The sequence below is a fragment of the Chiloscyllium plagiosum genome, chromosome 32 (assembly GCF_004010195.1).
Source record: "Chiloscyllium plagiosum isolate BGI_BamShark_2017 chromosome 32, ASM401019v2, whole genome shotgun sequence".
Taxonomy (NCBI): Eukaryota; Metazoa; Chordata; class Chondrichthyes; order Orectolobiformes; family Hemiscylliidae; genus Chiloscyllium; species Chiloscyllium plagiosum.
In genome coordinates this window covers 23,163,842-23,190,247 of record NC_057741.1, presented here as the reverse complement: position 1 = coordinate 23,190,247, position 26,406 = coordinate 23,163,842, and the positions used below count along the sequence as shown (strand labels likewise).

The following is a 26,406-nucleotide window of genomic DNA, read 5'->3' as shown; positions in this document are numbered from 1 at the left end:
GGTGGGTTACACTTCGGCGGGTCGGTGTGGACTTGTTGGGCCGAAGGGCCTGTTTCCACACTGTAAGTAATCTAATCTAATCTAATCTAAAGTTATTAAAAATCTTTTGTGTTCCACCTTTGATGCACTGTGGAAGCCAGTCTTAGCAATAATGCTTCAACATTGTGACCCTATTAACAGAAGGCAGCTTATGGGATCCAGTGGTGAGTTTTGTAAAACCAAGCAGCACATCTGAAATTGTATTTGTATTGAAATTGTATTCTGACATTGTGTTGTGGAAAGCTGACTTTTTGTTATTGGTTTAATACAAAGTTGATGAATTGTTGTTAATGAAACAAAAATTTAAAGTGGTTTCTGATTGGTAGGTAGGGCACGTGAATAGAATGAATCAGCTTAAATTCACCACCTGTTCTTTTTATCTACTTCTGTGCTCTGTCCAGCAATACTTTAGATTTCTGATCAATAGTAGTTTGTTGTTCCATTGGTAATGGTACTCTAGTTAATTGTTTCCCCAATCAGTTCAAGTTGACAGCTCAATTATCATGGTTTTGTCTGATTGCTGGGATGGTATGAGGACAATCTTGACTCATTATTTTACCTACCAATTCCTCTGTTCCCCTATGTGTTGTTTCCTTGTTTTACTGTATGGTGTGATGTTGCTACAAGAAGCTATTGTAATTTAAACATAGCAATGCTATTCTAATGTCCTTCATCCCTTTGAGATTGTAAAGTGTCCTGAAACAAATTCTGTTTAAATCTATGTTATGACAGAAAATAAGAACCAAAACTCCACAACTCAGGTAGCATCTCTGTAAAGAAGCAGATCTAACCTTTCAGATTGGTGGCCATTCATCAGAACTCCCTTTAATTGTTAAAACTGTAGAACTGTTTCCATTGCATTTAGTGGGTATCTAACCTATTCTGACCAGTCCAAAGATGTGCAGGTCAGGTGAATTGGCCATGCTAAATTGCCCATAATGTTAGGTGCATTAGTCAGAGGGTCTGAATGGGTTACTCTTCAGAGGGTAGGTGTGGACTTGTTGGACCGAACGGCCTGTTTCCACACTGTAGGGAATCAAGGTCACAGCAATGTAAGTACCAACATCTTCATTTTCATGTTTGTGCATGAAACAGAAACAGAAAAAGCTGGAGAAACTCAGGAGATCTGGCATCATCTATGTAGAGAAAATAGACTTAACATTTCAAGTTCAGTGACCTGAAGGGTCCAGCAATTTCAGTTTTTGTTTCAGAATTCCAACATCCGCAGTTCTTTGTTTTATTTTAACATTATGATGGAAATGGCTGCTGGGTTTGCTTTTCTAGGTAGCCACTGTTAGCCTCAACATTATTGTAATAGAGGGGCAGCAAAGTGGCTCAATGGTTAGCAGTACTGCCACAGAGCGCCTGAGCCCCAGGTTCAGTTCTAGTCTCTAGATCCAGCTTTCTTATATATTTCTAACAAATTAAATTTCTAACGAATTCCACCCTCGGACGACTGTCTGTGTGGAGATTGTGCGTTCTCCATGGGTCTAGATATGTTTCCTCCGGGTGCTCTGGTTTTGTCCCACAGTCCAAAGATATGCAGGTTAGGTAGATTCGCCGTGCTAAATTGCCCCATAGTACGCAGGTGGGAGTGGGTAGAATGGTCTTTGGAGGGTCACTGTGGAGTTGATGGACCGAATGGCCTGCTTCTATTTTCACGGCATATTCTGAGCCAACTGGACAAGTACACAGCAACAGTAGCAATGAGGCAGTTAGAAAAAAAAGAGTGCAAGGGCTAAACTACGACTCAACATTCTGTAGATCTTCACTATTTTGAATATTCTTGCTTGTTACATTGTTAAAACAATAGCCTCCTTTGTATTCTGAAGGAGAGATGAATGTGCTTTTCAAATTGCCACAAACGTCATAGAATCTGCTGGTCAGGGTGACTGACATGATGCCGAGGAGCCTCTGATTCGTGATGAAAGTGCAGCTGTATCCAACAAGCAATGGCCACAATGGGAGGGACCAGAAGACCAGCGGGGTGTTCCCTCAGAATGCTGAGACGTATTGGCATTGCATATTTCCTTGGGTTCCACCTGAAGCAAGCAGCATCAACAAAACTGTGAAAAGACAGACCTGAAGATTTTTTTGTCCTGGCGTTAGCAAGCAGCTATTTGCTCTTCTTTGTCACGTTGAAAATTTAGAAATTGTGTTTCCATCTTCCAAATATTAATGCAGGGGAACAAATTCTTCAATAACATTGTGAAGTAGCTCAGGTATTAAAATGGAATATTTACTGCTTGTGCTGTATTTTTCCTGCTTCATCTGCTTATGTGTTTTGGTCTGTCTATATTTCTCTGGCTGCCAAGAAATGACTTATAAGCATGAAGGTAAGAAAGCCCTCAGAGCAATTAATGATTTTTTTCTAATTAGGGAACCAATATTACAAAATCCACAGAGTTTACATATGATAGAATGTGTGACAGCAATGTACTTCTTTAAATGTAAATATATTTCTGTCAGAGGATAGTAAAAATGTTTTAATTGTAAAATACGGTTCTGAATTGGTGTGTTTTCCATAAATACGTTCTTGATCTCTTGGGTCCAGTACTATGCTAGCAGCTCAGAGTGAGTTTGTCTTGCCTAAATGTATTATGTAAAAATGAATAAAGACCTCAAGGACAATTTAACAATAATATAGTAAAAACGAGCTTTCTCATTTTGTTTGAAAATCACTACAGCTAAAAAAGATCTCTATTGTATTTGAATTTTAAAACAAGTTTTTGAAATGGATGGATTTTCTGACGAACAGATGAATCTCATTGAGCTTTGCTGATGTGCCTGTGTGCTTGACTTTGTTCAGACAAGATTAATATTTCTAATAAAATACTGACACGGACTGATTGAAGCATGAGTGAGAGGAATATAAGGAACTGGTGAGCCAACTTGTTCAGTAGCACCTTTCAAAGGATCGTATTGTTAGAGGAGCAAGGACTTTCAGTCTATTACTTTCCTGTCCCTCCTCTGGGTCTTTTTAGGGACAAGTGTTTAAATTTATGCTGGAGGGTTATATTAGTTGATGGTTGTGCCTTTGTAGAGACCTGACATTTGAGGTCACCTCAGCTTTCAAGTAATACTCAAGTTAACGTAAACCTCAGGGGACTGGTCAGTGCCGATCTCCATTAAAACAGCTGCTGCACAGTATTATTCATTATTACTCCTCTTGAACTGACCTGACATGTTTCACCTTTTCTCTGTGCAGGGGGAAAAGCCATCCCCTGACAACACAGTCGGCAGGCAACCCCTGCCCTGTGAAGTGTGACTCTGAACCAATCTGTTTACATCATTGTGGCACACTGCCTTCAATCACTAAAGCATTCACTGAAAAGGCAAATTGTGTCTGATCATTAAAACTGAACCTGTGTGTCAGGGGAAAAATAAATAACAAGGATTCCCTGCATCAGTAGCTTTGTGTCGAAATGTGGGTCCGAGTGAGCTGAGCTCAGAGTTTTTAAAGTTATCATATAGATGATGTTTCTAATATGTTGTCTAAATTACTCTAAACTGTGAGTAACAATTATCTAACACTGATTTTCCCCAAATTTGCCAATTACTGATCTGATCAGTATTTGGCAAATTTGGGGAAAATTGAAAGGAGGCTTGGAAGGAGCAGCAACATGCAGTTAAGAGAGAGGGAGGAGGCACCTCCACCTTGAAGCATCCTCTCACCCAGTTTCAAAAACTTATATTTGACAAATCCCCGTAGTGTTCAGAGAACCATATAGAAAGGAAGTGTCTGACTGCAACTCTAACCAGGCAGTGGACAGGGCCTCAAAGCCTTACGAGAGGATGGACTGCCTGGTCTTTTGCCTGGAGGCAGCCTCCAGGCAGCTCTCATTTTTAGGCTTCGATACTTCTGAAGGTCTGCAGGTCTTTGAAAAGAACACCTTAGCAGGCCTGCAACTCTAATTAGTCAGCTCTGCGCCATTACACTTCTGATCTGCAGCCAGTCTCTAGAAAAATGGTCGGGTGCAGGATGGTGCTGCATGTCAGCTACAACGCACAGTTTCCCTCATGGGGAGAAAAAAAAATCAGTTATTGCTTTCACAACAAGTAATGTTGGATCAAACAAAAGCAGCTTGCATCCTTTCACCTACACATAAGCTTGTCAGGAGGAAGGCTATGCTTATTCTATGATGTGCAGCATTTTTAGCTAAGTTACAAAAACGCTTAAATTTGATGAGGTTCACTGACAACAATCACAGACACGTTTTGATGTGTCTGTATGACACCCATCTGTCAGTAATTTTACCGGAGATGTTAACTTCTTGAAAATAAGTGGGCTAACATTTTGTGTTAAAATGGAAATGCCGAGGGAACATGTTAAAAATTCATCTGTTAATATCACCAGCAGTCATCCGGCTGGTAATTTATAAATTAAGTTTTAGATAAAGAATTTTTTAGGTCAGGTTGTCATATGTAGAAAGAAAGGGGATCAGTTTTTATGATCTGCTATATTAAATGCAAATAACATTAATTAACGCTTCATATGTTAATAGAACATTCTTTCCCTTCAGCTAGTCTTGCCATTTTGAAAATTCAGGTTGTGAAAGAAAAAGATTTGAACAGTACAAAATCTTATGGCATCAGTGAAGTGTGGAAAACTGGCCTGAGGTTTTAGCTGTACATTCTTAATTGTGAGCTTCATTTTAATTCCCTAAGGTTATCACAAGGCTAAATCCTAGCTACCTGACAGCATGATGCTTGTTTGCTTTTTGTTCTTCACCAATTTTTCCATGCTGCTCTTCTCACCCTTCCCCTGGTAATGTTTTGTCTCTTTACTGGGTCCAGATGGCCATTCACATGCCCATACTCACTACTATGGATCCCACAGAAAAAAAAGAACCTTTGTCTCCCCAATAATCATTATTAAAAATGTGTCCATTGTACTTTGGAGGAAAGAAAATATGGTATGCTAAAATGTAGTGAGAATTTTCCCATGAATGCCTGAAGCTTTTCCTCAGTTATTTTTATGCTTATTTTCCATTGAGTGCAATCTTTGTGCTCCTGCCTATTGATTCATTATATATTTCCTAATACTTATACTAATTAAAAATAGATAATTGAAACTGATCCCATAGTTACAGGAAACTTTCCAACGCTATATCCTGTTGGTCAGTGGATCATGACAAAGTTGCATTTTGGACTGGTGTGTTCTCTTCTGATTTTGTGGCTTTGTATAACTTGTGTGGTAGTGAATTGACTACTTCTATATTGCTCTCCTAATTTTTAGTTCAATTGAAGGGAAGAATCTGCCAATTCAATCTAAATCATAGATGTAGACTAATCATAGAAGCAGCTTTGAATTATTTCTGCAGAGTTGCAAACAGTGCAATGTTAAGCTTGGTATTGAAACCAACCTTACTCACTCTATTTGTTAATAGTTTTGCAATATTGATGGAGGTTGTTTATATTTAATGTGGTCCTGTTCATTATTTTTAAAGGAATGCATTTGAGGGAGATGGAAAGGCTCTGCAATGGATTTCGGATTTCTGAACTATATTAACTCCTTTTGGTACCACTTGCCATGTAAATAATTAGCTTCAGGAGATTAATGTTTTAAAAACTGCATAGTCTGTATGATGCTGCTGATAATGTTTCCTAGCGTGTCTTCAAAATAATTTGAGGGATCTGACAGGCATGGCAAAAGGGAATGCTTAGCTTTTTAACTCTGTTTCTCTTATTACTTTATACCTAAGTTTTGAAACTGGGTGCCTTTGTACCTAAGATGGTGCCATGTGAGGCGACATTATACGCTTTTCACTGTACTCCTGTACTTCTGCCCTTGAGTACATGTGACAGTAAAATCTAAATCTAAATCCCGAGAGTGATACATTCAACAATATACATTGTTCTCAGAAGTGAACTATCTGTTAAATGATGCAAAAGAGTTTGTTTTATTTTGATTGGTTGTCTTTGGGATTTCCAATCTTACAATGAGGTGAAGGACTGGCTTCGATACAGAACGGGAATTAGATTTCAGTTTTGACAAATACTCTCTGGTGACTATGTTTTTTTTTTACAATGGCCTTGAACGTATGTTTGACCTGAAAGGCTTCATAAAGTAAATAGTTTTGGTAGGCCTTCATTTCGAAGAGAAATTGGAATGAGATGAGAACGATGCATCATGTCACAAATATCACCCCATAAACATTGTTTTACTCTTTTGCTTCAAGCTACATAATATTTTTGAACCTGTCAATAAAAAAAATGAAACTTCAGGTAATACATCTGCTATCCAGTGCCGCAGTATAAAGTGAATATAAAAGAACGGTGCACTCTGCAAACGTATATCCAGTTGTGTTAGGTTTGCTCAATGTACACAACTGTTTCTGTAAGGTCATGGTCGGTGGTGGGGATATACTTTTCAGTTCTAGCTCTAGTGATCAGTCACACACTTTATGTCAGGGCTGAGCCTGTCTGATGGTGCAGATTTCCTCTCAGCCATTAGAGAGGTGACTGAGAACATTTCCACTGTCCAGAGGTGCTCTGTAGCCATGCAATGGCTGGTCATGAGATTTCTCCTATCTCGGGAGAATGTCCTGCCTCAGCGAGGCTGTCGGTCAAGCTGAATGGTCAGCAGCTCTAGGGTTTCAGCATTGGCATCAGGAATAGTGGCATCGCTTGGGACTACAAGATGTCGCAGCAGTCAAACTGTCAAAGTGTCAGGTTAGAAGTAATTGTGAGTCTCGCAGTGGAGAGGGGAAACAGGGACAACAGAGCTTGTGCTTCGAAACTCAGATGATGACTGAACCTCTGGATGGCCCGAAACATGCAAATCTAAATCTTGATCTTGCTTTGTGCACTTGTTGTGCACCTGCAACTTTGTATATCTTGCTCTGTCTAAACACACTATGATCTGTATGTCCTTGTTGGTCATGATCTGCTTGCACTGCTCGCAAAACAAAACTTTTCACTGTACTTTGCTACATGTGACAACAATAAATCAAATCAAAGGTACTTAAAGGGGGCATCAAATTTCTAAAGGAGGCCACTAATTGAAGCTCCCCCCAGTCCCCGAAACCACCCTGAGCAATGGGCTTCCACTCCCATGATTGAACACTTCCCTCTGGTCTCTAAATTGAGGGAAGGTTCGGAAATGATCCTTTAATGCTCAATAATTGATGTTAAGGCACCGACTTTCCTCTGAAATCGTGGAGAGGACTAGAGTGGACAGGGGTCGGTGTTGGCAAGTCTACCAGACAACTTTATGGACCCCCCCAAACTGGAAATCTGCTCATGAGCGCCTATAAACCAGGTCACTTTGTAATCTAATATTCCGTTACTGAAAGATGAAAGCTCCCTTTGCTAATTGCAATTGCATCACAATCTATCGCTAAGTTTTACACTTCACGCAGGTTATTGAAAATTGGAATAAGTTAGAATTTGATTACTAGTGCTATGGATTTTTCTTTGCTGAGATGAATTTTGGATTGTGGTGGTTATCTCCATCCTGAGCAACAAGGCTTCCTATTTGTCTGTGGTGAAAAATTCATACTTGTTACAAAAACAGGGAGTGTTGGAGAAACTCAGCAGGTCAGGCAGTATCTATGGAGAGAAAGCAGAATCAATGTTTCAGGTCCAGTGACCCTTCAGCAGAGTTCTGTGTCCAAAACATTGACTTTCTTTCTCTTTTCACAACTGATGGCTCAGTGGTTAGTACTTGCTGCCTCACAGTGCCAGGGATCCGGGTTCAATTCCAGCCTCGGGTAACTGTCTGTGTGGAGTTTGCACATTCTCCACATGTCTGTGTGGGTTTCTTCTGGGTGCTCCAGTTTCCTCTCACAATCCAACGATGTGCAGATTAGGTGGATTGGCCAAGCTAAATTGACCACATTGTCCATGGATGTGTAGGCTCGATGGATTAGTCATGGGAAATGCAAGGTTACGGGGATAGGGTCGGGGGTGGTTCTGGGTGAGCTGTTCTTTGGAGTACTGGTGAGGAATCAATGGGCCGAATGGTCAGCTTCCATATTGTAGAGATTCTATGAAATGCTGCAGGCCTGCTGAGTTTCTCCAGCAATTTCTTTTATTTTTGATGCAGATTTCCAGCATTTGCGGTGTTTGGTTTTATATTAATTCATAATTGTTTGTCTATTTTGAACTAGTTTTAAGAGGAGATAGTTAGTGACTAAAGTGCTGTATTTATGAAAGCTTTAAATTTACAATCTCTCAGTGAAGTATGAACTTTTGGAATTGAATTTGTGACAAAACAGGTAATTGGTATCAGGACCAGACTGAATGACTGGATCCTTTCCCTCGGGTGAGAGAATTCAAAACTAGGGGATGTATGTTTAAGGTGGGAGAAGAAAGTTTTAAAAAGGACATGAAGGGCAATGTTTTTACACAGAGAGTAGGTTGTGTGTGGAATGAACTGCCAGAGGAAGCGGTGGGCGCAGGTATAGTTACAACTTTTAAAATATATTTGGACAGATACATGAATAGGAAAGGTTTGGAGGGATATGGGTCAAGTGCATGCAAGTCGGATAAGTTAAGTTTGAGAACATGGTCAGCGTGGACTAGTTGGACAGAAGGGTCTGTTTCTGTGCTATATGACTCTATGACTGAAGATTCTACAGTAGGAAAGGCAGTTTCTGTGTGTATCAGCAAGTTAACTGAATCTAGCATGCTATCCCTAAACTGTGGAAGATCACATTCCAGCCAGAATTTTAATAGGCAGTTATGGTTATAAATATATGTACATTTATCAAATAGGGTACTATCATTTGTTATGACTTCTGGCACTCTGTGTCCCTTGGACAAAGATGTAGCTTGACCGAATGTTATATTGAGAAATGTGATCTTTTCTAACCATATTGCTAATATTAAAAAGAAAGACTTGCATTTATATATTGCCCTCCAGAACTACAGGTTTCATAATGCCCAAATAGTTAAAACCATGACACTTGCATCCAGAAGGACAAGAGCAGCAGATATATAGTAACACCACCCCTATAGTCAATGAAGTACATTTGAAATGTAATCTGCTATAATGTAAGAAACACAGTAGCCAATTTCCATACAGCAGGTTCCCAGAAACAGTAGTATGATAATGACCAGATAACCAGTGTTTATGTTGTTGAGTGAGGGAGAAATCAGGACTTACCTTTTTTTTCCTTCAGGGTAGTTGTTGGGATCTTTTACATCTGCCTGTTTGGATTGACAGAACCTCAGATTAAAATCTCATCCTCTGGTAGCACCTCTGAGAGTGACCTCTGCCTCAGTGTTTCTTTGGAACGCCAGCCTGAACTTGTTGTTCAGATCATTTATATTGTGGATTTTATTGTAGCCATTTAGAAATGCTGCTCCCTAGCTGACCGTTAAGATTCATGGAGCAAAAGGCTCCATGAATCATTTCATCGCCAATACGTAGAAAAGCTGCATAGGTACCACAAAGAAACTACAAGGAAAAATTGTTTGATATTAACAATGTTTTTGAGGACCTCAGTAATGTGTAAACATTCATTAATACTTTACTCTTTTTCAGAGGCATGTTGTAGAGACATTTTTTGGATTTGATGAGGAATCAGTAGATTCAGAAACCTCTTCCGTTGCCTCATATACAACTGACAGGACACCAGCAACTCCAGAAGAAGATCTAGATGAGGTAAATAATTTTATCATGTTTGTCATACAGTTGGTACTGGAACTCTGAATGGACTTTGAAATCTATTGCGATCAAGTACGGTCTCACCCACTTCCATATCATCATTCCTGAAATTCATTCCTGGGAATATTCTTGACGTAAATCGGGGTAAGAGCTGCAGCTCACTGAATGCCTGTCCTGGCCATCATTCAACTGAGTCTTCACATAGCCTCTCTACATGCACCGTGTGTACCATCCTCCTCGATACTTCATCCTTTGGCAAGTCACCACATTACCATGGCTGCTGTCATTCAAAATCATACATTACATTAGCCTTTTAACACATTACTTTAAAGCTGGGAGGCACCTATGCTTCTGCCAGGTTGCTTTGCGTTCACAGACACAGCATACAACTCACCCATCTACATATCTTGTGACTCTTGGCTTTCTTTTTTTCGTGCCTACACACTTTGTGCTGACTAGGAGGCTTCCATTCTTGATGTCTTGCATTGTATTTTTTTAGCAAGTAAGCTCTTTGCTGCACATTCACATGCTCTTAGTCTCTGTGGCTTTTCAACAGGGAAGGAGGGGCAGGCACTTTGTCATGATCTGGGCACTAAACAGCCAAGTGGTGGACATGTTACTACATGGCACTATCCCATGTTAATGCTTACAACAACGTGTCAGCAGCTTGTGCTTTAAGTGACCGTTTAGGAAAGTCTAAGGGTGAAAGAGATTATGGTTAGTCAGGAGGCACTGCCACAGTCAGTCAAGGGGCTGATCCCATTCCAGTTCAGGGGGCTGGTTATGGTCAGCCAGGTACATGGTTCTACCAGATCTGAGGAATCTGTGTCCTTACAGACCAGGAATTGGATCACAGTGTGACCTTCAGGAGCACACTCAGTCCAGGGATCATGAGTAGGTCACTCAGGGTCCTATGGAAACGTCAGTCCAAGTGGGTCAGCTTTTTCTGCAATGAGATATAGGGAGGGATTGAATATGATGGAAGAGCAGTGGTGATGGTATATGACAGGTAAGGTAGTAAATGTGCCCAGTGAGTGAGTAGGAAGCGCTGAGGGCGGGAAGGTTAACAGTTTGGAAACTGAGTTGGTTGTGAGGCCTGAGTGGTGTGAGTTGGAGTTGATGAGCCTTGGGGAGAGGCGTATGCAAGGTGGCCCCGTGAGTATGAGGGAGCGACTTATTCTTCATAGCACTGAGGGATCATTGATATCCTTCCTGCACTGGTAAATGCCCACTTTACCTGGTACATAGCACAGACGTGGGCTACCAGTTGGGTCCAGGCTGGCTTGGTCTTGGGGTGTGGCCCTCTGTAGTGGTAAAAAGAACTGCCCTCCTCCATTGCCCTGCCCAGCAGCACCTTCAGGTTTGCTTCTGTGAACGGGACAGAGCTTTGCCATTTCCTCAGTGATAACAGTTGAGCATCACAGTCTGAGAGACAGCTCCTAGAGGACCCGAGCTATAAATATAACTCCAGTGTTCTGAATGATGGAAGATTCCGGCAGTGACCAGCTATTCCACCTCTTTGGCTAAGATGTTTCCCAAGAAAGATACCTGAGATAATTAATAAAGTGAAGAGTGAAAAATTGTGTGAGAAAAGTTACTTTGAGCCCCTGTGGACTAGTCACCATGAATTTGACTCAATAAAACACTGAATGAAAATTGGACAACATTCTGCAGTCGTTGTTTGATTTCATACTCGAACCTTTTTAAAAAAATAATTACTTGCATTTGTTTCCTTTATAAGATTTCCTTGTGCATTAATGACTAATTCCAAAGATTTCCTCCATTTTATAAGGTCATAAACCGGGAAGAATCTGAACTGAGATTCCGTCAGCTTACGAGAGAATACCAAGCTCTGCAGAGAGCTTATGCGTTGCTTCAGGAGCAAGTCGGTGGAACTCTGGATGTGGAACGAGAAACCAGGGTAGGTTAAGGATGTGACACAATCCTCTTAATCCAGAAGTGGCGTTGTTTAGACATTTCTCCATTTCTCTATAAATTTTTATTCATTAATCTTTCCAGGGCTACATCATGGCTGGGATTTTCAGGGAATTTAGAACTAGTACAGCATCTTTCATGACATCTAGCATGTAGACTCAAAATGAATACATTTTTCAACATTTTCACCCAATTCAAACTGAACCTTCCTGATTGCCTATCAAATGGATTTCAAAATCAATTCTTCCTTTGAATGTGCAATGATACAGTGAGCCTACTCTCCTTTAGGAACTTAAGGGCTACACAGCATCACTAAAGGCCCCAAACGAGTTGACTTTTGACACCTATTGTTTGCACATCATGAAAGAATCATAGAATTCCTACAGTATGGAAGCAGGCCATTTGGCCCATCGAGATCACACCGATGTCCAAAGGGCATCCCACCCAGAATACCCATCCACCCACCCCAAACCCCACTCTGTCCTCGTAATCCTGCATTTCCTATGGCCAATTCACCTAACCTGCATATTTTTGGACTGTGGGAGGAAACTGAAGCACCTGGTGGAAACTCTTGCAGACACTGGGAGAATATATAAACTCCACACAGGCAGTTGCCCGAGGGTGGAATTAATAGAAATTTAATTTGTTAGAAATATTTAAGAAAGCTGGATATAGAAATTCCTGTGATGCCAGGAATTCCATAGTTCCCCTTGCTTGCCCTCAAGCTGCATCCTGAGGTGAGGAGAATGTGAGTATTTTTGGATGAGCACCAGAACCAGTCCTGGTGCCTCCTTGAGGTGTGAGAAGGTTGAGGAAAGCAGCTGGACCACATTTTATTCCAGCTTACCCAGATAGTAAGAGGCATTTTGAAACCCATGCATTTGGCACTGCCTTTTTTTTGTAATAATGACAAACAATGACAACTGACCTTGGTTATTTCTTCATGCTGTGCTTTGTTCAATGTATTAAGGCTGGGTGTTTGTCTAATGGTGGAACACAAGTTGCTGACAAGTAGGGAGTGATTTTGTAAAAGAAACTATGAAGAGCTTAATTGGGTTAATAGGAAATATAGCTGAAAATGTGTTGCTGGAATCCTGAAGAAGGGCTCATGCCCGAAACGTCGATTCTTCTGCTCCTTGGATGCTGCCTGACCCGCTGCGCTTTTCCAGCAACACAATTTCAGGTCTGATCTCCAGCATCTGCAGTCCTCACTTTCTCTTAGTAGGAAATATAGTTCCACTGATTATGTAGTTAGCAACAAGAGATTAACAAGTTTAAAATGTTGCTAAGAGAGTGGTGCGAAAGATTTGGAAATACTTGCATGCATAGATTTCTTGGAGTATGCAATACTTCTAACAAGCATAATTGATATAGAGTCCATTTAAGGGAAAAGATATATTTAGTGCAGGAGAGCAGAGCAGTGGGATTCATTTTGGACTGCTCCAGTAAATAACAGCTCAGATAAAAGTGACCTAAATGGCCTCTCTCTGTGTAGTAATGTATGATTTATCTTAACAGACTCGTGAACAGCTGCAAGCTGATCTCCTCCGATGTCAAGCCAAAATTGAAGACCTGGAAAAATCGCTTGCTGGGAAAGGGCAGGTAAAAGTGGTTTCTGAGAATCTTTGTTTTCAATTGGTTCTAGTCCTGATTGATGCCATTGTCCTTGGTTTAATAACATCAATGGTAATCAGTAACTTCTCGGGAGACCTTGCAAAATCTAGTTTGCACAATCTTCCAGTTTCTGAATACAGCGTTGAATTCCCCAAAGAATTATCAGTGGTCATCTCTGCTGTTCAATGTGCACATCCGGATTAAGCACATATTAGGATAATAGAATCTCTACAGTGTAGAAGCAGGCTAAAAGGCCCACCAAAGCAACACCAACTCTCCACCCAGACCTTTTCCCTGGAATGTTGCATTACCCCAGGCTAATCCACCTAGCGTGCATATTGCTAGACACTATGGGCAATTCAGCATGGCCAATCCTCCTGACCCACACATCTTTGGACTGTGGGAAGAAACCAGAGCAACCACACCCAGACATGGGGAGAATGTGCAAACTCCACACAGCCAGTCACCCGAGGGTGCAATCAAACCCAGGTCCCTGGGTCTGTGAGGTAGCAGTGCTAACCACTGAGCCCTAGTTCTAGCAGGATGTGAAGCAGGTACTGAATTGATCTGTCAATTTATGAAAAATAAAACTCTGACCACCTTCTCAAAAATCCTGGCAGTTTGCATGCCTATGCTGTGTAACAAAGCTGCTTGCTCCTAAGTATTAACTGGTTATTATAATTTTTTAATGCTCATTGCTGACATTGGAACACAGCCATCCATACTGTTTGTTCTGGTAGTTTCAATGTTACCAAGGCATTTATGAAATGACATGACATTGAAAAATTACATTTTTTTGGCTGTTAATAAATGTACCTTCAGCTCTTCCTTTTAATACTGATTCTGAAAATTATTTCCAATTCTTTTCCGCTCAGGAAGTCTCAGAATTTGGCTTTCAGCAGTTTTTTTTGCTTTACTAATTTCATTCCTTGCAGTTGTAATTCAGAACAAAAATGATACTTAATACAGTTAATTTGCATAATTAGATAAATTTGTTTTGCATTTTCTGTTTCCGGGAAGTTATTTATAGTTGTCTAGTTATATTGCAGATTCCTCTTAAGCATAGATGCTCTGGTCATTAGAATTAGGAACAGGAGTAGGCAGTTCAGCCCCTTGAGCCTGTTCTGATGTTTAACTGAACATCAGAATCATGACTGAATCATCTCAGCCTCAGCTCCACTTTCCTGCCCACTCTCCGTAACTATTTAACCAAATACTACTTAAAATCTGCCTATCTCCTCCTCAAATTTACTCAATGTCCTTGCACCCACTCAGTCTGAATTCCACAGATTCATAACCCTTTGAGAGAAGTAATTTCTCCTCACCTCAGTTTTAAATCTGTGACCAATCATCCTAAAACTATGACCTCACGCTAGACTGTCATCCTCTCTACGTGTACTTTGTCTATCCCCTTCAGCACCTTATAACTCAATTAGATCACCTTTCATTCTTCTAAACTCCAGAGAATATGGGCCTAAACTGCTCAATCTGTCTTCATAAAAAAAACCTCTCATCTCTGGAATGAATTTAGTGAACCTACTCTGATCTGCCTCCAGTTCAACCACATTGCTCCTTAAATGAAGGGACAAAAATTGTACATAATACACAAGGTGCGGTTTGACTAATGCCTTGTACAGTTGTAGCAATACTTCCCTACTTTTGAAAGGATTGCCAAGATGTATATTTGTGTATATTATAAATAAATAAATACTATCTATAAATATGTCTAAGTATGCATATATAAATATATTAGCAAAAGCTGAAATATTTATATATGCTTTTCCAAGTAATGTCCTACCCAAACGTCAAACTAAAGAGAGTCTGAGTGAGTTGGAGAGGAAGTTAAGTAAGGTGAAGTCAAGCATGGTTTTTTTAAAAAGTACTGTTCACAGTACAAGGCAGGAAGCCGTAACAGAGAGAAGGATGTCCGCAATTTTGAGACACTGCGAAAGCATAAAATGGTAGGATGATGCCTGAATTCAAGGGCATTACAGAGGGAACAATGAGCTTGATTTTATAATTTTCCCTCCCACATAATTTTTTTCTATTTAGGACAGAGTCAGGGCACGTATGGACACAAACCTGCTTCAGATTATGCTGTGGAAATTGTCTTCTCTCCCTTTCCGTTCCCTATTCCCTGCTCCTATTTCTCAATATCCAGTGGAGATGCAGAGTGGGCACATGCACCTATATATAGGTTGGCATGTGCTGCAATTCTGCCAATCAATCTGTTTGTATTTTGGTTTAATAGACTGCTTGTTAGGCCATGGTGTTCAGTTGTTGTAGAGGGTATGAATGAAATTTGGAGGAAGGGTACATCCCAGTACTGTCAGAAAACAGCCATGTATAAACCTCATTCAGAAAGAACATTTAAAATCAAGGGCAAAATGTTATGTAAACAATTCTGTTGCTGCCCCTTGCTGTCTGACATGACTCCTGGTTGGAGAGAGCCTGCATTTCCTGCACAAATTACTGGAACTGTGAATGAGGCCTTCAATTCCCATGGAGATGTGCTCAGTTAGAATATCCATGCCATTGTGTAGGTTATCAATTTGGAGATGAATGGTTACATCTTATCATAGAGAGAAAATGGATTTTTCTGAGTTTCAAAATGAGAGGCTTACAAATTTTCACAAATGATCTCTGAGGTTTATTTGATTTTCAGGATGACCTTTTAAAAATGCAAAACAACTTTTCTTTATCTAGCACCTTTTATCCAATAAAAAATCACAAGCCAGATAATGGGAATATATTCAGATAAAATTTGACACTCAAGAAAGATTTGTTAGAGCAGGTGACAAAAAGATTTTCAATGAGGTAACTGTGAATGAGTGTTTGAAAGGAGTTGAGTATGGTGGAGGGAATAGTAATTTGACTGCTCTGTGTTTAAATGTGGCAAACAATTCATACATCACAGAAGGGGAAGAAGAATGCCTTGTAAAGATTAACTTAATAACTGACTATTTGGTTGAGGTTCATGTCAGACTGATAGAGTGGATTGCTGTTTGATGAGGGCTGCTTATGAATGGCTTCTATTGCAAAATCAGGCTTGCACTATTCAAGACTTTCTAGTAGTAAATGAGCCCAAGTTATTGATGGGCCCTGCCAACGCTGTTTTTCAATGCCAGTAAAGCAGCCAGATTAAGTTATCCTGTCCACATCTAACATGAGATTTATCCATTGCAATACAATCATAAACCAGGGATTCTTTACTCCACTGTCATTGGGCCATTGCAACCATAAAGGGAAATTAAGGTTGAACAAGTTAAGGTTAAATACTGTGTTTACATGGAATTAAACCTCAGCTTTATGTCTGGCTGAGGAAATCCTTTGTCTAATCCATCTCCCCATAAGGCCTCATTCCTCCAGAGGCACTGTTTCCTCCAGTCATTTTGACTGCTTCGACTGCCCTGCTCAGTGCATTCCTTACCATTGGCACCTGTTGTTGGAGGTTCCATTACACAGATTATAAATGGCACATTCCTTTTTTGTTGCTATGGGTTTATCATTCTAATTCTCAAAGTGAAATGAGTGTTCTTTCTGTGAGGTGTGAGAGGTCTAATTCTAACTCTGTGTTCTGCAAAATCCATGGAAATGAACTTTGCTGGCTGTTTTGTTTTATGCCTAAGATGCTGGAGTTACAACCTTGTTAACCAATAAATGATCTAGAATACCATTTTGAATGTTAAAATGTGTAAGAGGATCAAATGCTTGTACATCATTTCCAAAGAAATGGGTATTTGGAAATTTATTCTAAATGAGTGACTCAGACACTTAAACTTGCCATGACTCTAAACCAATTTAGGATTATCTATGCCATTGTGAGTTTGTATTATTCAAAGTTTCTGTAGCTGTCAATTTCGAGAGTCTGAAAACAAAATCATTTTTAATGATGTAAGGGTACATCTTAATGCTCATCATCTGCAAATACTTTCCAAAATGAATTGTTGAGATGAATCTTTTGTGGGAACCCATTATTTACTGAAACTTTTCTTGTAATATATGAAAATGAACATTGCATTTATATAATCTGAATTTCAACATTTAATATTTTAATTAAATAGAACATTTTCTTGTTGCAGCTCCCATTAATGCCGAACATTGTACCTGAAAGCACATTAATTCCCATTAACCCTTCCTATGTTCATGTTGCCTTTACAACTCAGTCGAGACAGTTCTGTCACAATCTTTGCTTCAGTAGAGCTTTCTCTAGATTTAGATTTGAATTTTATTGTCATGTGTACTCAAGGACAGAAATACAGTGAAAAGTGTCCAGTGTCACCACACACGACGCCATTTTAAGTACAAATGTACCTCGGTGCAAAATACTCAGGTACAGAGTAGTAAGAGAAATAAAGTTAAAAAGTTGAGCATTACAGACCTTCATACAATAAGTAGAAAAATGAACAAATAATGTAATAGTTAACATTAAACTCCTTCTTAATGTAAACTAGAAAAATAAAGGAATAAAGTTAAAAATTCAACAGTCTTTGATGAGTGCTTCCTGAGGCCTCAATCTCCTCTTGGAAACCTCAGCTGCCTGTTCTCACCACCACTGCAGATACCGGGAACTTCACTCACCACTCACTCTTCCCACGTTGGGCCATGATGCCATCACCATCTCTAGTCAGACGGCTGGTGGAAGGGATGTATATAAGCAATGAGAAAATGTTTTACATGCACCCAACCGTACACTTCCAGAACTCTAAACTACTGCAATTATACAAAAGGACCCTGGCAGTAATTCTACTCTATCTTTAAACAGTCATATCATTCAATAATTCAAGCTGTAAAAGATAGTCACAATTAAATCAGACTTAGCTTGATTGAGTAATACTTTAAAGGATATATGCAATTTTATAATTTGTTGAATTTGTAATACTTTTATTTCTTCAACAATCCAATACTTGATGTCTTATTTTAGTTTGCATTATTAAACTTTTTCAGCTTGTGTGAAATATATTTTCTACTCATATCCCTCCGTTATTTGTGTTTCTAAGTCAAGGTTTCTGTTGAGGCATCTCTGGTATTCTGCGCATAAACAAAATAATTTCACTTAATTAAGCACTGCTCCATATTTCTGTCTCAAGTTGAAAAAGATCCATTTAGTCAGGTGAATGTGTAATGTTATAACAACACCTCAGCAAGTGTAATAACACCTCATGTTATAACAACATTTTTCTATGAATTCATTAAGACATTCATTAAACGTTTGGGGTGCAATATCAGCATGCAATGTCTTTTCACATTATTGCTATGTCAGTTTAATCAAGCCTGCTGAAATGGCCTAAATTCAAATACATTGACCTGTTCATAGATGTTATTACATACCTCTGGAACAGGTGGGATTTGAACCAGGGCCTCCAGGTCCAGGAGTAGGGACACTACAACGGAACCACAAGAGGGCCCAAACTGTTGTAGAGTATACCTCTGAAACAGGTGGGAATTGAAGCTGGGCCTTCTGGTCCAGAGGTATGGACAATCATGTTAAAGTATTTATTAATGTCAGTTATTAGCCCATTTGTATTTAAAGAAATGTTGCGACAAATCTCTCTGCAACCACAGAGGTTGAGGTATAGCTTAATATTTTGTTTTGTTGCATAGTGTTTTTGTAATGCATTTTCTTTCTTTTCTTGCTATCCTGTGTATTTTAGGATTCAAAATGGGTGGAAGATAAGCAGTTACTCTTTAGAACCAACCAGGAACTTTTAGAAAAGGTAAATGATCCTTTGGATGTGCCAAATGAAATTTCATCACATCTCTGTTGTCTCACACAAGTAATTTCTTGTGAGGATGTTTAGCACGTTCATGTCTGACTGCTTTGGTTAATGGAAGATGGGGAGAGAGCAGTGTATCACATTTAACTGAACTAACCTAACCTGTTAATAGGTTTCTAACTGGGGCCATCTTTGATCCTTGTACTAAATACAGATTTTCATTTACCCTTTTTTGTTAGTGATTGTACTTGCATTGATTTTTTTTGTGCTTGTGAACTGTATTTTCTTGGACACTGTTGCAATCAATCTTAATTATGAAAAAGGAAAATCAGGTTACCTTCTTGCTTATTTTATATTGCCCCCTTGATAATTGCAAATTAACTCATGACCTGATAATACTGAACAATTCAGAGTGAAATTCAGCTGTTGGTACTGTTAATGCAGCCCTGGGAGTAGACATCAGTAATAATTAGTTTGCAAATAGTGATCTAGTAGTACAGAATTTGGGCGCTTCTGAAAACTTTAAACCCAGGCTGTTTTTTATTTCAACCATCAAAGCACTGTCCCAAGAAAAGAATGAGAGAGTAGCTGTCACTGATTTTATTGAGTTGAAATAGGTGCAGTGTGTCTACGTTTTCTTTCTGTGTGCAAAGAATAGAGCCCTGTGTATCAATGTATGTAGCACCAGTGCACACACATGTGACACAAAATTAAACAAACTTGTCAGTTAACTGTCAATCATCATTAACAGATGCATTATACATGGTAATGCCTCTACCAATCCAGGTCCATTTGCCAACCAACTTGCACTCTCCTCTCATACAGTATAAATGTTGTTTCCCTCTTACTTTAGTAATTCTTACAAATGTCCTGAGTGCAAGATCAAATACTTCAACAAAATGTCTTTCCTTCAGTAATTCTTAATATTGGTTTAATTTATTTTCACCATCTATTTATCATTTCCTGTATGGATGTAAGTTTTTTCACTGAGCTGCAAAGTTCGTTTTCAGACGTTTCATCACCATACTAGGTAACATCATCAGTGACCCTCAGGTGAAGCACTGGTGGTATGGCCGGCATTTTGTTTATGTGTTAAGGGTTCCTTGGGTTGGTGATGTCATTTCACATGGTGATTTCATTTCCTGTCCTTTTTCTCAGGGGGTGGCAAATGGGATCTAAGTCATTGTGTTTGTTGATAGAGTTCCGGTTGGAGTGCCATGTGTCTAGGAATTCTCGTGCGTGTCTCAGTTTGGCTTGACCGAGGATGGATGTATTGTCCTAGTCGAAGTGGTGTCCTTCCTCAACTGTATGTAAAGATAGTAGTGAGAGTGGAGACTGTCTTTTTGCATGGCACCAACCAGGATGCTATCAACAACCATATTTAGAGTTGCTTGGTAACAATTTTAAAAAGCACTGGGGAGCTCTTGGTGAGAGGGAGAAGGCAGGAATGGATTGTTGAAAAGAAACATTTTTGATGTCTCCATTTGAGTCTGTAATGTGCCAGAATAGATGAAAACTGAATGGCCCCTCATCAATTTCATTTGTTTCTGTGGGTGAATGAAGAGTCGCAAGGCATCACAACTCTCCTCATAATGCTGAATACATGCTTAAATTTCTGGATTGGGGCAGGGGGTGGTGTGCAATGTGTAAGTGAGCAGGTTCAGTGTCACCTGGCTGTCTGCTGTTACTTCAGCAGAAGCCCTGAGAACATGTAATAGCAACATTTTTTCATGATTTCCATGTATCTTCCAGCAACGCTGCAGAAGAAAATTGAGGGGAGCCAGTGCCCCACTGTGAGCCACTAATGGTGGGTCTCAAACTAGTGATGATGAAACTGCATATTTCAACAAAACTGCACAGCATCTAGAGCTGGCTCACACACACCCTTTGCCCCTTGCTCGTTCTTACTTTCTTATATTTAATTTTACACCTTCTAAATATTTCTACTGGTGGGACACTGTAACAATCCTTTTAGAGAAAAATTACTTTTAAGAAGAAATGTGAATTCCCAGTAACTGACTGAAAGGATTACACAATAAGATTTCAAGCTTTACCTCAAAGGCAACATTGTCTAAGCACTACTCAGCAGGCAACTTAATCAATAAACTACAGATAAGCAATTTCCCATTTTGCTTAAATAGGACGAGAAATCTTCCCCTAATGAGATGCTGAGACAACACGTATTTCTCCAGGAACCAGTACAAAGTTATGCTCAGCTCCAGATGGTTTGTTTCTTTTTATTCAATTTCCAGCCACATAACTTCTAATCCCAAGAAATTACCTCCAGTCTGAGGGTTATAATACGGATTCCTACTTCAATCTCAAGTTAGGTGAATCTTCCAGCCTTTTTAACTCCTCACAGACGTGGCTTTTTTCAATCTGAGCATGAGCTCCTATCCACATTTTGCATGCTCACTGCCAGAGGAAATAGTTTCTCTGCTTTAGCACAGGTTTGGCTGCCTCTGTCTTCCTACTGTCTTTCTCCCAGATTCTTGCACTTGGACTTTTTGCCTCCTAACCTTCATCTAAATGGCAACACGTATCATATGGGCGTTATATTGATATAGAAATGACAATTAGCTATCTTTAAGATCCCCAACTTCACTCAAGTCTAGAAGTAAACAAATAGTATCAAGTACAGTCATTTGTGAACACTAATTTTCCTAACATCTTATTGTGACACTTGAAAAATGAGGGGCAGGTTTTTGCTCCCAAGGCATGTAGCTTAAATAGACTAATTTCCCAATTTAGCATATCTGCCATGTTTATTAAGCACCGTGAGTCCCAACTTTCACTTCAGGAAGGCGGGGGCATTGTAGAGTTGGGTGCATCAATAGGAGCGGGGGCAGGTGAGTGAATGCCAAGGTGCACTGCTGAGAATGCTCACCTTAGTTCTCTGGGACTTCATTCCTTCTGCTTTACAAAACTGTTAGGTCCTCTCGCCCTGATCCCTCACACAGCTTTACTCCTTCCCCACCTCCACCCATTGACCACCATCACACTTCCATGCCAACTCTTGGGTCCCACGCACATCACCCATCTGCTCTCATGCCACCATGCATATACCCACACTTCTCCTCCACAGCCTCGGTTGTGATTCGACCTGTGGGGGGGGGGGGGTGCATCAATGATCACTCATTAGACTTTGAAAGAGGAACACTGTAGACCACAGGCCTATGGAAGGTCTAGGACACAGGCATGCATGCTGTTTACTCCCTGATCTTCCTACAGCATTGACCCTATCTGTACATGGCACCTCCCTGCACAGCCACTGCTAAATACATCTCTCATAGCTGTACCCTCGCACAGAGGGAGCCAAGCATTTGGGATATTGGCCTTATGTGTCAGAAGCACCTGATTCCATGTGCTCACATCGTTCACCCTGCTGGCAGGTGGTGCATTAGGCTTTCTGCACAGACCTCCATCCACTACTGGTCATGCTGTCAGCTGGAGTAAAATTCATTGAGAGCCCACACAGAGACGCCAATGCAGTTTCAGGCAACAGTGGGATGCATGAGCCTTGGTAGGAGGTGGGTACACTGACAGAGATAGTGAGGTAGCAGAGATGGCATTAGCCTGGCAGAGCGGAGATTGTGATTGCCCTTCCTTTTGCATTGCTGGTTGATCCTTTGCACTGATGGAGGTGGCACTAACACAGGTGATGATCTGAGACTAGACTGGCAGGGTTTGGTGGCACAGCCTCCTCTGTCAGTTTTCCAAGAAGCAGACACCACTTCTTTGCACTATGCCATCCACTAAGACCTCTCCCTTGTCCCTATCAGAGAAGCACGGCACCATCTTGTGCTATGCTGCAAATGTTTCTGCGAGTGAGCAAAAGCGTTTCAGTAATTCCAGTGCTCATTCACTGCGGCACTTTAAAGGCAGCATGGCGCACAGGGGGCACTGGTCTTTGGGCAGATGTATGCTGAGTGGTGAGTTCTTCTGGGAACTGCGTGTGGTAAGATAGAGCTGAAATCAGACATAAGTGATGCCAAAGGGGCGTGGTCAGTCAGTAAAGAGGTGAGTTTGGAAAGACAGGATGAGAAAGCTTGCTAGGACATTTTCATGGTGTGGAAATTAACCCATTTGATCTATGGCTTCTTTGAGCCGCAAGAGTTTGTAAGCTCAATTTTAAACACAAGATTGTGATTTTAATTAGCTTGTACTTTAAAACACATTTATTTACTTGCCTAGGGACCATCAGTCAGAGTTTTATTCTGTGAAAGTGAAGACAGATTGAAATCCCACCACACTTATCACTTTAACATGTGCTGTCAGTTTAATTTTGTTCCATCAATGTGATCCAGCTATTAAAAAAAATGCATAGCCCATTATGTATGCATGCACTGGGAGTGGAGTAGTGTGATTGGAGCTATAATTAACATCCTCTTCTAGGCTGTGCAATGCTCTCTCCACCTTTTTAATGAACCGATCACAATGCATCCTTGTTCTTGTCACACCGATCCTGTCATTTCGGAGTTACCTTGCTTTGCGTATTCATGATTCCTGGGAAGCTTGTGATGAGCTCATGCAACAACAGGCTTGCGTCCTTCTGAACCCCTGTAAGATGGAGGCTTGCATAGAGTACCTTGTGGTAGAGGTCACATGGCTACAACAAAGCAGGAGGCACATTGTGACAAGTCTATATTTTTTGTCCCAAATGACGATCGCCCCCAAAATCTCTTCTAGAGATATAGCAGTTCTCTTTTGCCATTACAGTTGTATTTAGAAGCATTGAGCTTGGCTTATGCTTTTTCTGGTTACTTGAATGTTTTGATCAGTTTGTCTTGCCTTGTAGTGTTCGACTTGTTTTGACAGAATCATTTGAGGCTTCTGACAGCCAAGACTAGAAGCCCTTCTCTTTCAGTATTAATGACAGCTAATCTTTCAACATACTCAGTTCATTCACTCCTGCTCTTGTGCTGGATGACGAGAATGCTATTTTACTGTCCTTGGTTTACATTCTGTTGGTAATGAGTAATTCAAAGGGAGATTCACTTTACCCATTTAGAGTGGCTGTCATATGCTTGTCCTGAGACTTGTATATTCTGGAAGCAAAATGGCAAGAAAATCGACCATCTGAGAATCCAAGCCGATGTTTCGAATAAAATAATATATTCCAATATTACAGGATGCAATTATTTGTGCAGTGGTTTACCAGCAGCTTCAGCAAGAGTCCAAAAGATTAGAAAAACTCACATTGAAAATCTGAGCTAATTGAAAAGGCTTCTCAGAGATGGGATGAAGAGTGGGCCATTCAGCTCTTTGAGCCACATTTCTCATTTGCTTAGATCACAACTGAGGTAATCTTAAAGCCATTTACCCACCTTGGCTATTAATTGATGGTCATACTTAGCAAAGGTATATCAGTCTCAGTTGTTTTCAGATAAATTTTCATTTGATCAAACTTTTTGGCAGAACAAGCTTCAGAATTCTGCTATACATTGTTTGCAGACTTCCTCGTGGCACCACCCTAATCAGTCTAAGAGTGTATTTGCTACTCCTTATTCTAAACAAGTTGACCAGAGAAAATAGTATCTTTCTATCCACCCTATCAAATCCTTTCATAATCTTGACCAGTAGATAATGGGTGCAATTGAACATTTGAACATGCCCCAAAGTTTGAAAGAAATGTTTCCTTCTTCAAGTTTTCACTCAAACTCTGTTCCCAATGAGTAATTCAAAGGAAGGTCGACTTTATCCATTTAGATTGGCTGTCGTATGCTTGTGCTGACACTTGTACATTCTGAAAAACAAATGGCTTGGAAATTGACCGTCTGAGTATCAAAGGCTATGTTTAAAATAAAAAATATATTTTGATGTTATAGAACATTATTTTGCAGTGGTTTACCAGCAACTTCTGTAAGAGTCCTAAAGGTTAGAAAAGCAAATTACAAACATTTGGCACAAAGAAGCACAATTAAACAATATTTTTTAATGTACTTGTTTTGTTTAAAGTAATGTCCTTGATATTTTAGGGGTGGTACCTTCATGCAGTTTATTAACATAGCTGTAAATGGCTTTATCGTAAAAGTAACCATTTAATTAGTGTCCATCACCTGAGAGTAAGCCAATTCTAAATAACAAAAAATGGTTGAGAAAAAGCAAGCGCTACTTATTTTGGATCATTGAATCCCTACAGTGTGGAAGCAGGCCATAATGACCCTCCAAAGAGCATTCCATCCAGACTCACCCTATAATCCTGCATTTCCCATGGCCAATCCACCTAACCTGCACATCTTTGAACTGCGGGAGGAAACTCACACAGACGCGGAGAGAATGTGCAATCACCACGCAACCTGAAGGTGGAATCAAACCGTGTCCTTGGTGCAGCAGTACTAACCACTGAGCCACCATGTTGTCCTCTGGTATACATGAATCACATTTCTCTCAGTAAATTCAAGAAAATAACATCCGAAAAGCTTTTATAGCTTGTAAGTTAGTGTCCATGTGCTCAAAAATGCTGAATTTTTATTGTACTGCAAATGGATTCAATAAGCAGAAATTTCCAGTCGTGATTAATTCACACTTGGGATATGGCCTGTTTTGTGGGTTGGGTAGGTACGAAATTCTAGTGCAGTGTTTTTCCCACTAGTACACTGGTAAACTTCATTTGTAATTATGTTTGGAATTCTGCAATCTTCTGCATTGAGTCAGGTAAATTACATTGTCTGAAACAAAAGCAATACCTGACTGTAAAATCCAGGCTCTGGATTAGTGGTGCTGGAAGAGCACAGCAGTTCAGGCAGCATCCAAGGAGCTTCGAAATCGACGTTTCGGGCAAAAGCCCTTCATCAGGAATAAATTCGAAGCTCCTTGGATGCTGCCTGAACTGCTGTGCTCTTCCAGCACCACTAATCCAGAGCCTGGATTTTACAGTCAGGTATTGCTTTTGTTTCAGACAATGTAATTTACCTGACTCAATGCAGAAGATTGCAGAATTCCAAACATAATTACAAATGAAGTTTACCAGTGTACTAGTGGGAAAAACACTGCACTAGAATTTCGTACCTACCCAACCCACAAAACAGGCCATATCCCAAGTGTGAATTAATCACGACTGGAAATTTCTGCTTATTGAATCCATTTGCAGTACAATAAAAATTCAGCATTTTTGAGCACATGGACACTAACGTACAAGCTATAAAAGCTTTTTGGATGTTATTTTCTTGAATTTACTGAGAGAAATGTATACCAGAGGACAACATGGTGGCTCAGTGGTTAGTACTGCTGCACCAAGGACACGGTTTGATTCCACCTTCAGGTTGCGTGGTGATTGCACATTCTCTCCGCGTCTGTGTGGGTTTCCTCCCGCAGTTCTAAGATGTGCAAAATCCAGGCCTCAAACTCTTCCATTGGTCACTGTTGATATAATTTTGCACCAGACACCCAAAGGGTTTGCTGAAATTTGGTTATTTGTTGCTTTAAAATGAAGACATTTTGAAGCCGTGGCTGTTTAAAAAATTCTGATAAATTCCAAGATCT

At 40.1% G+C, this 26,406-nt stretch overlaps 1 protein-coding gene across 3 annotated transcripts in view; it reads left to right on the top strand.

Moving 5' to 3' along the window:
• Window positions 1-26,406, top strand: part of LOC122539414 (janus kinase and microtubule-interacting protein 1-like) — a 209,214-nt gene that overhangs the window by 102,141 nt on the left and 80,667 nt on the right. For all 3 annotated transcript variants that reach the window (XM_043674230.1, XM_043674229.1, XM_043674231.1), the window contains 4 exons: window positions 9,533-9,652; window positions 11,448-11,576; window positions 13,109-13,192; window positions 18,859-18,921. In XM_043674230.1, coding sequence (XP_043530165.1) covers window positions 9,533-9,652; window positions 11,448-11,576; window positions 13,109-13,192; window positions 18,859-18,921 — 396 coding nt within the window. The remainder of the gene's footprint in view (window positions 1-9,532; window positions 9,653-11,447; window positions 11,577-13,108; window positions 13,193-18,858; window positions 18,922-26,406) is intronic.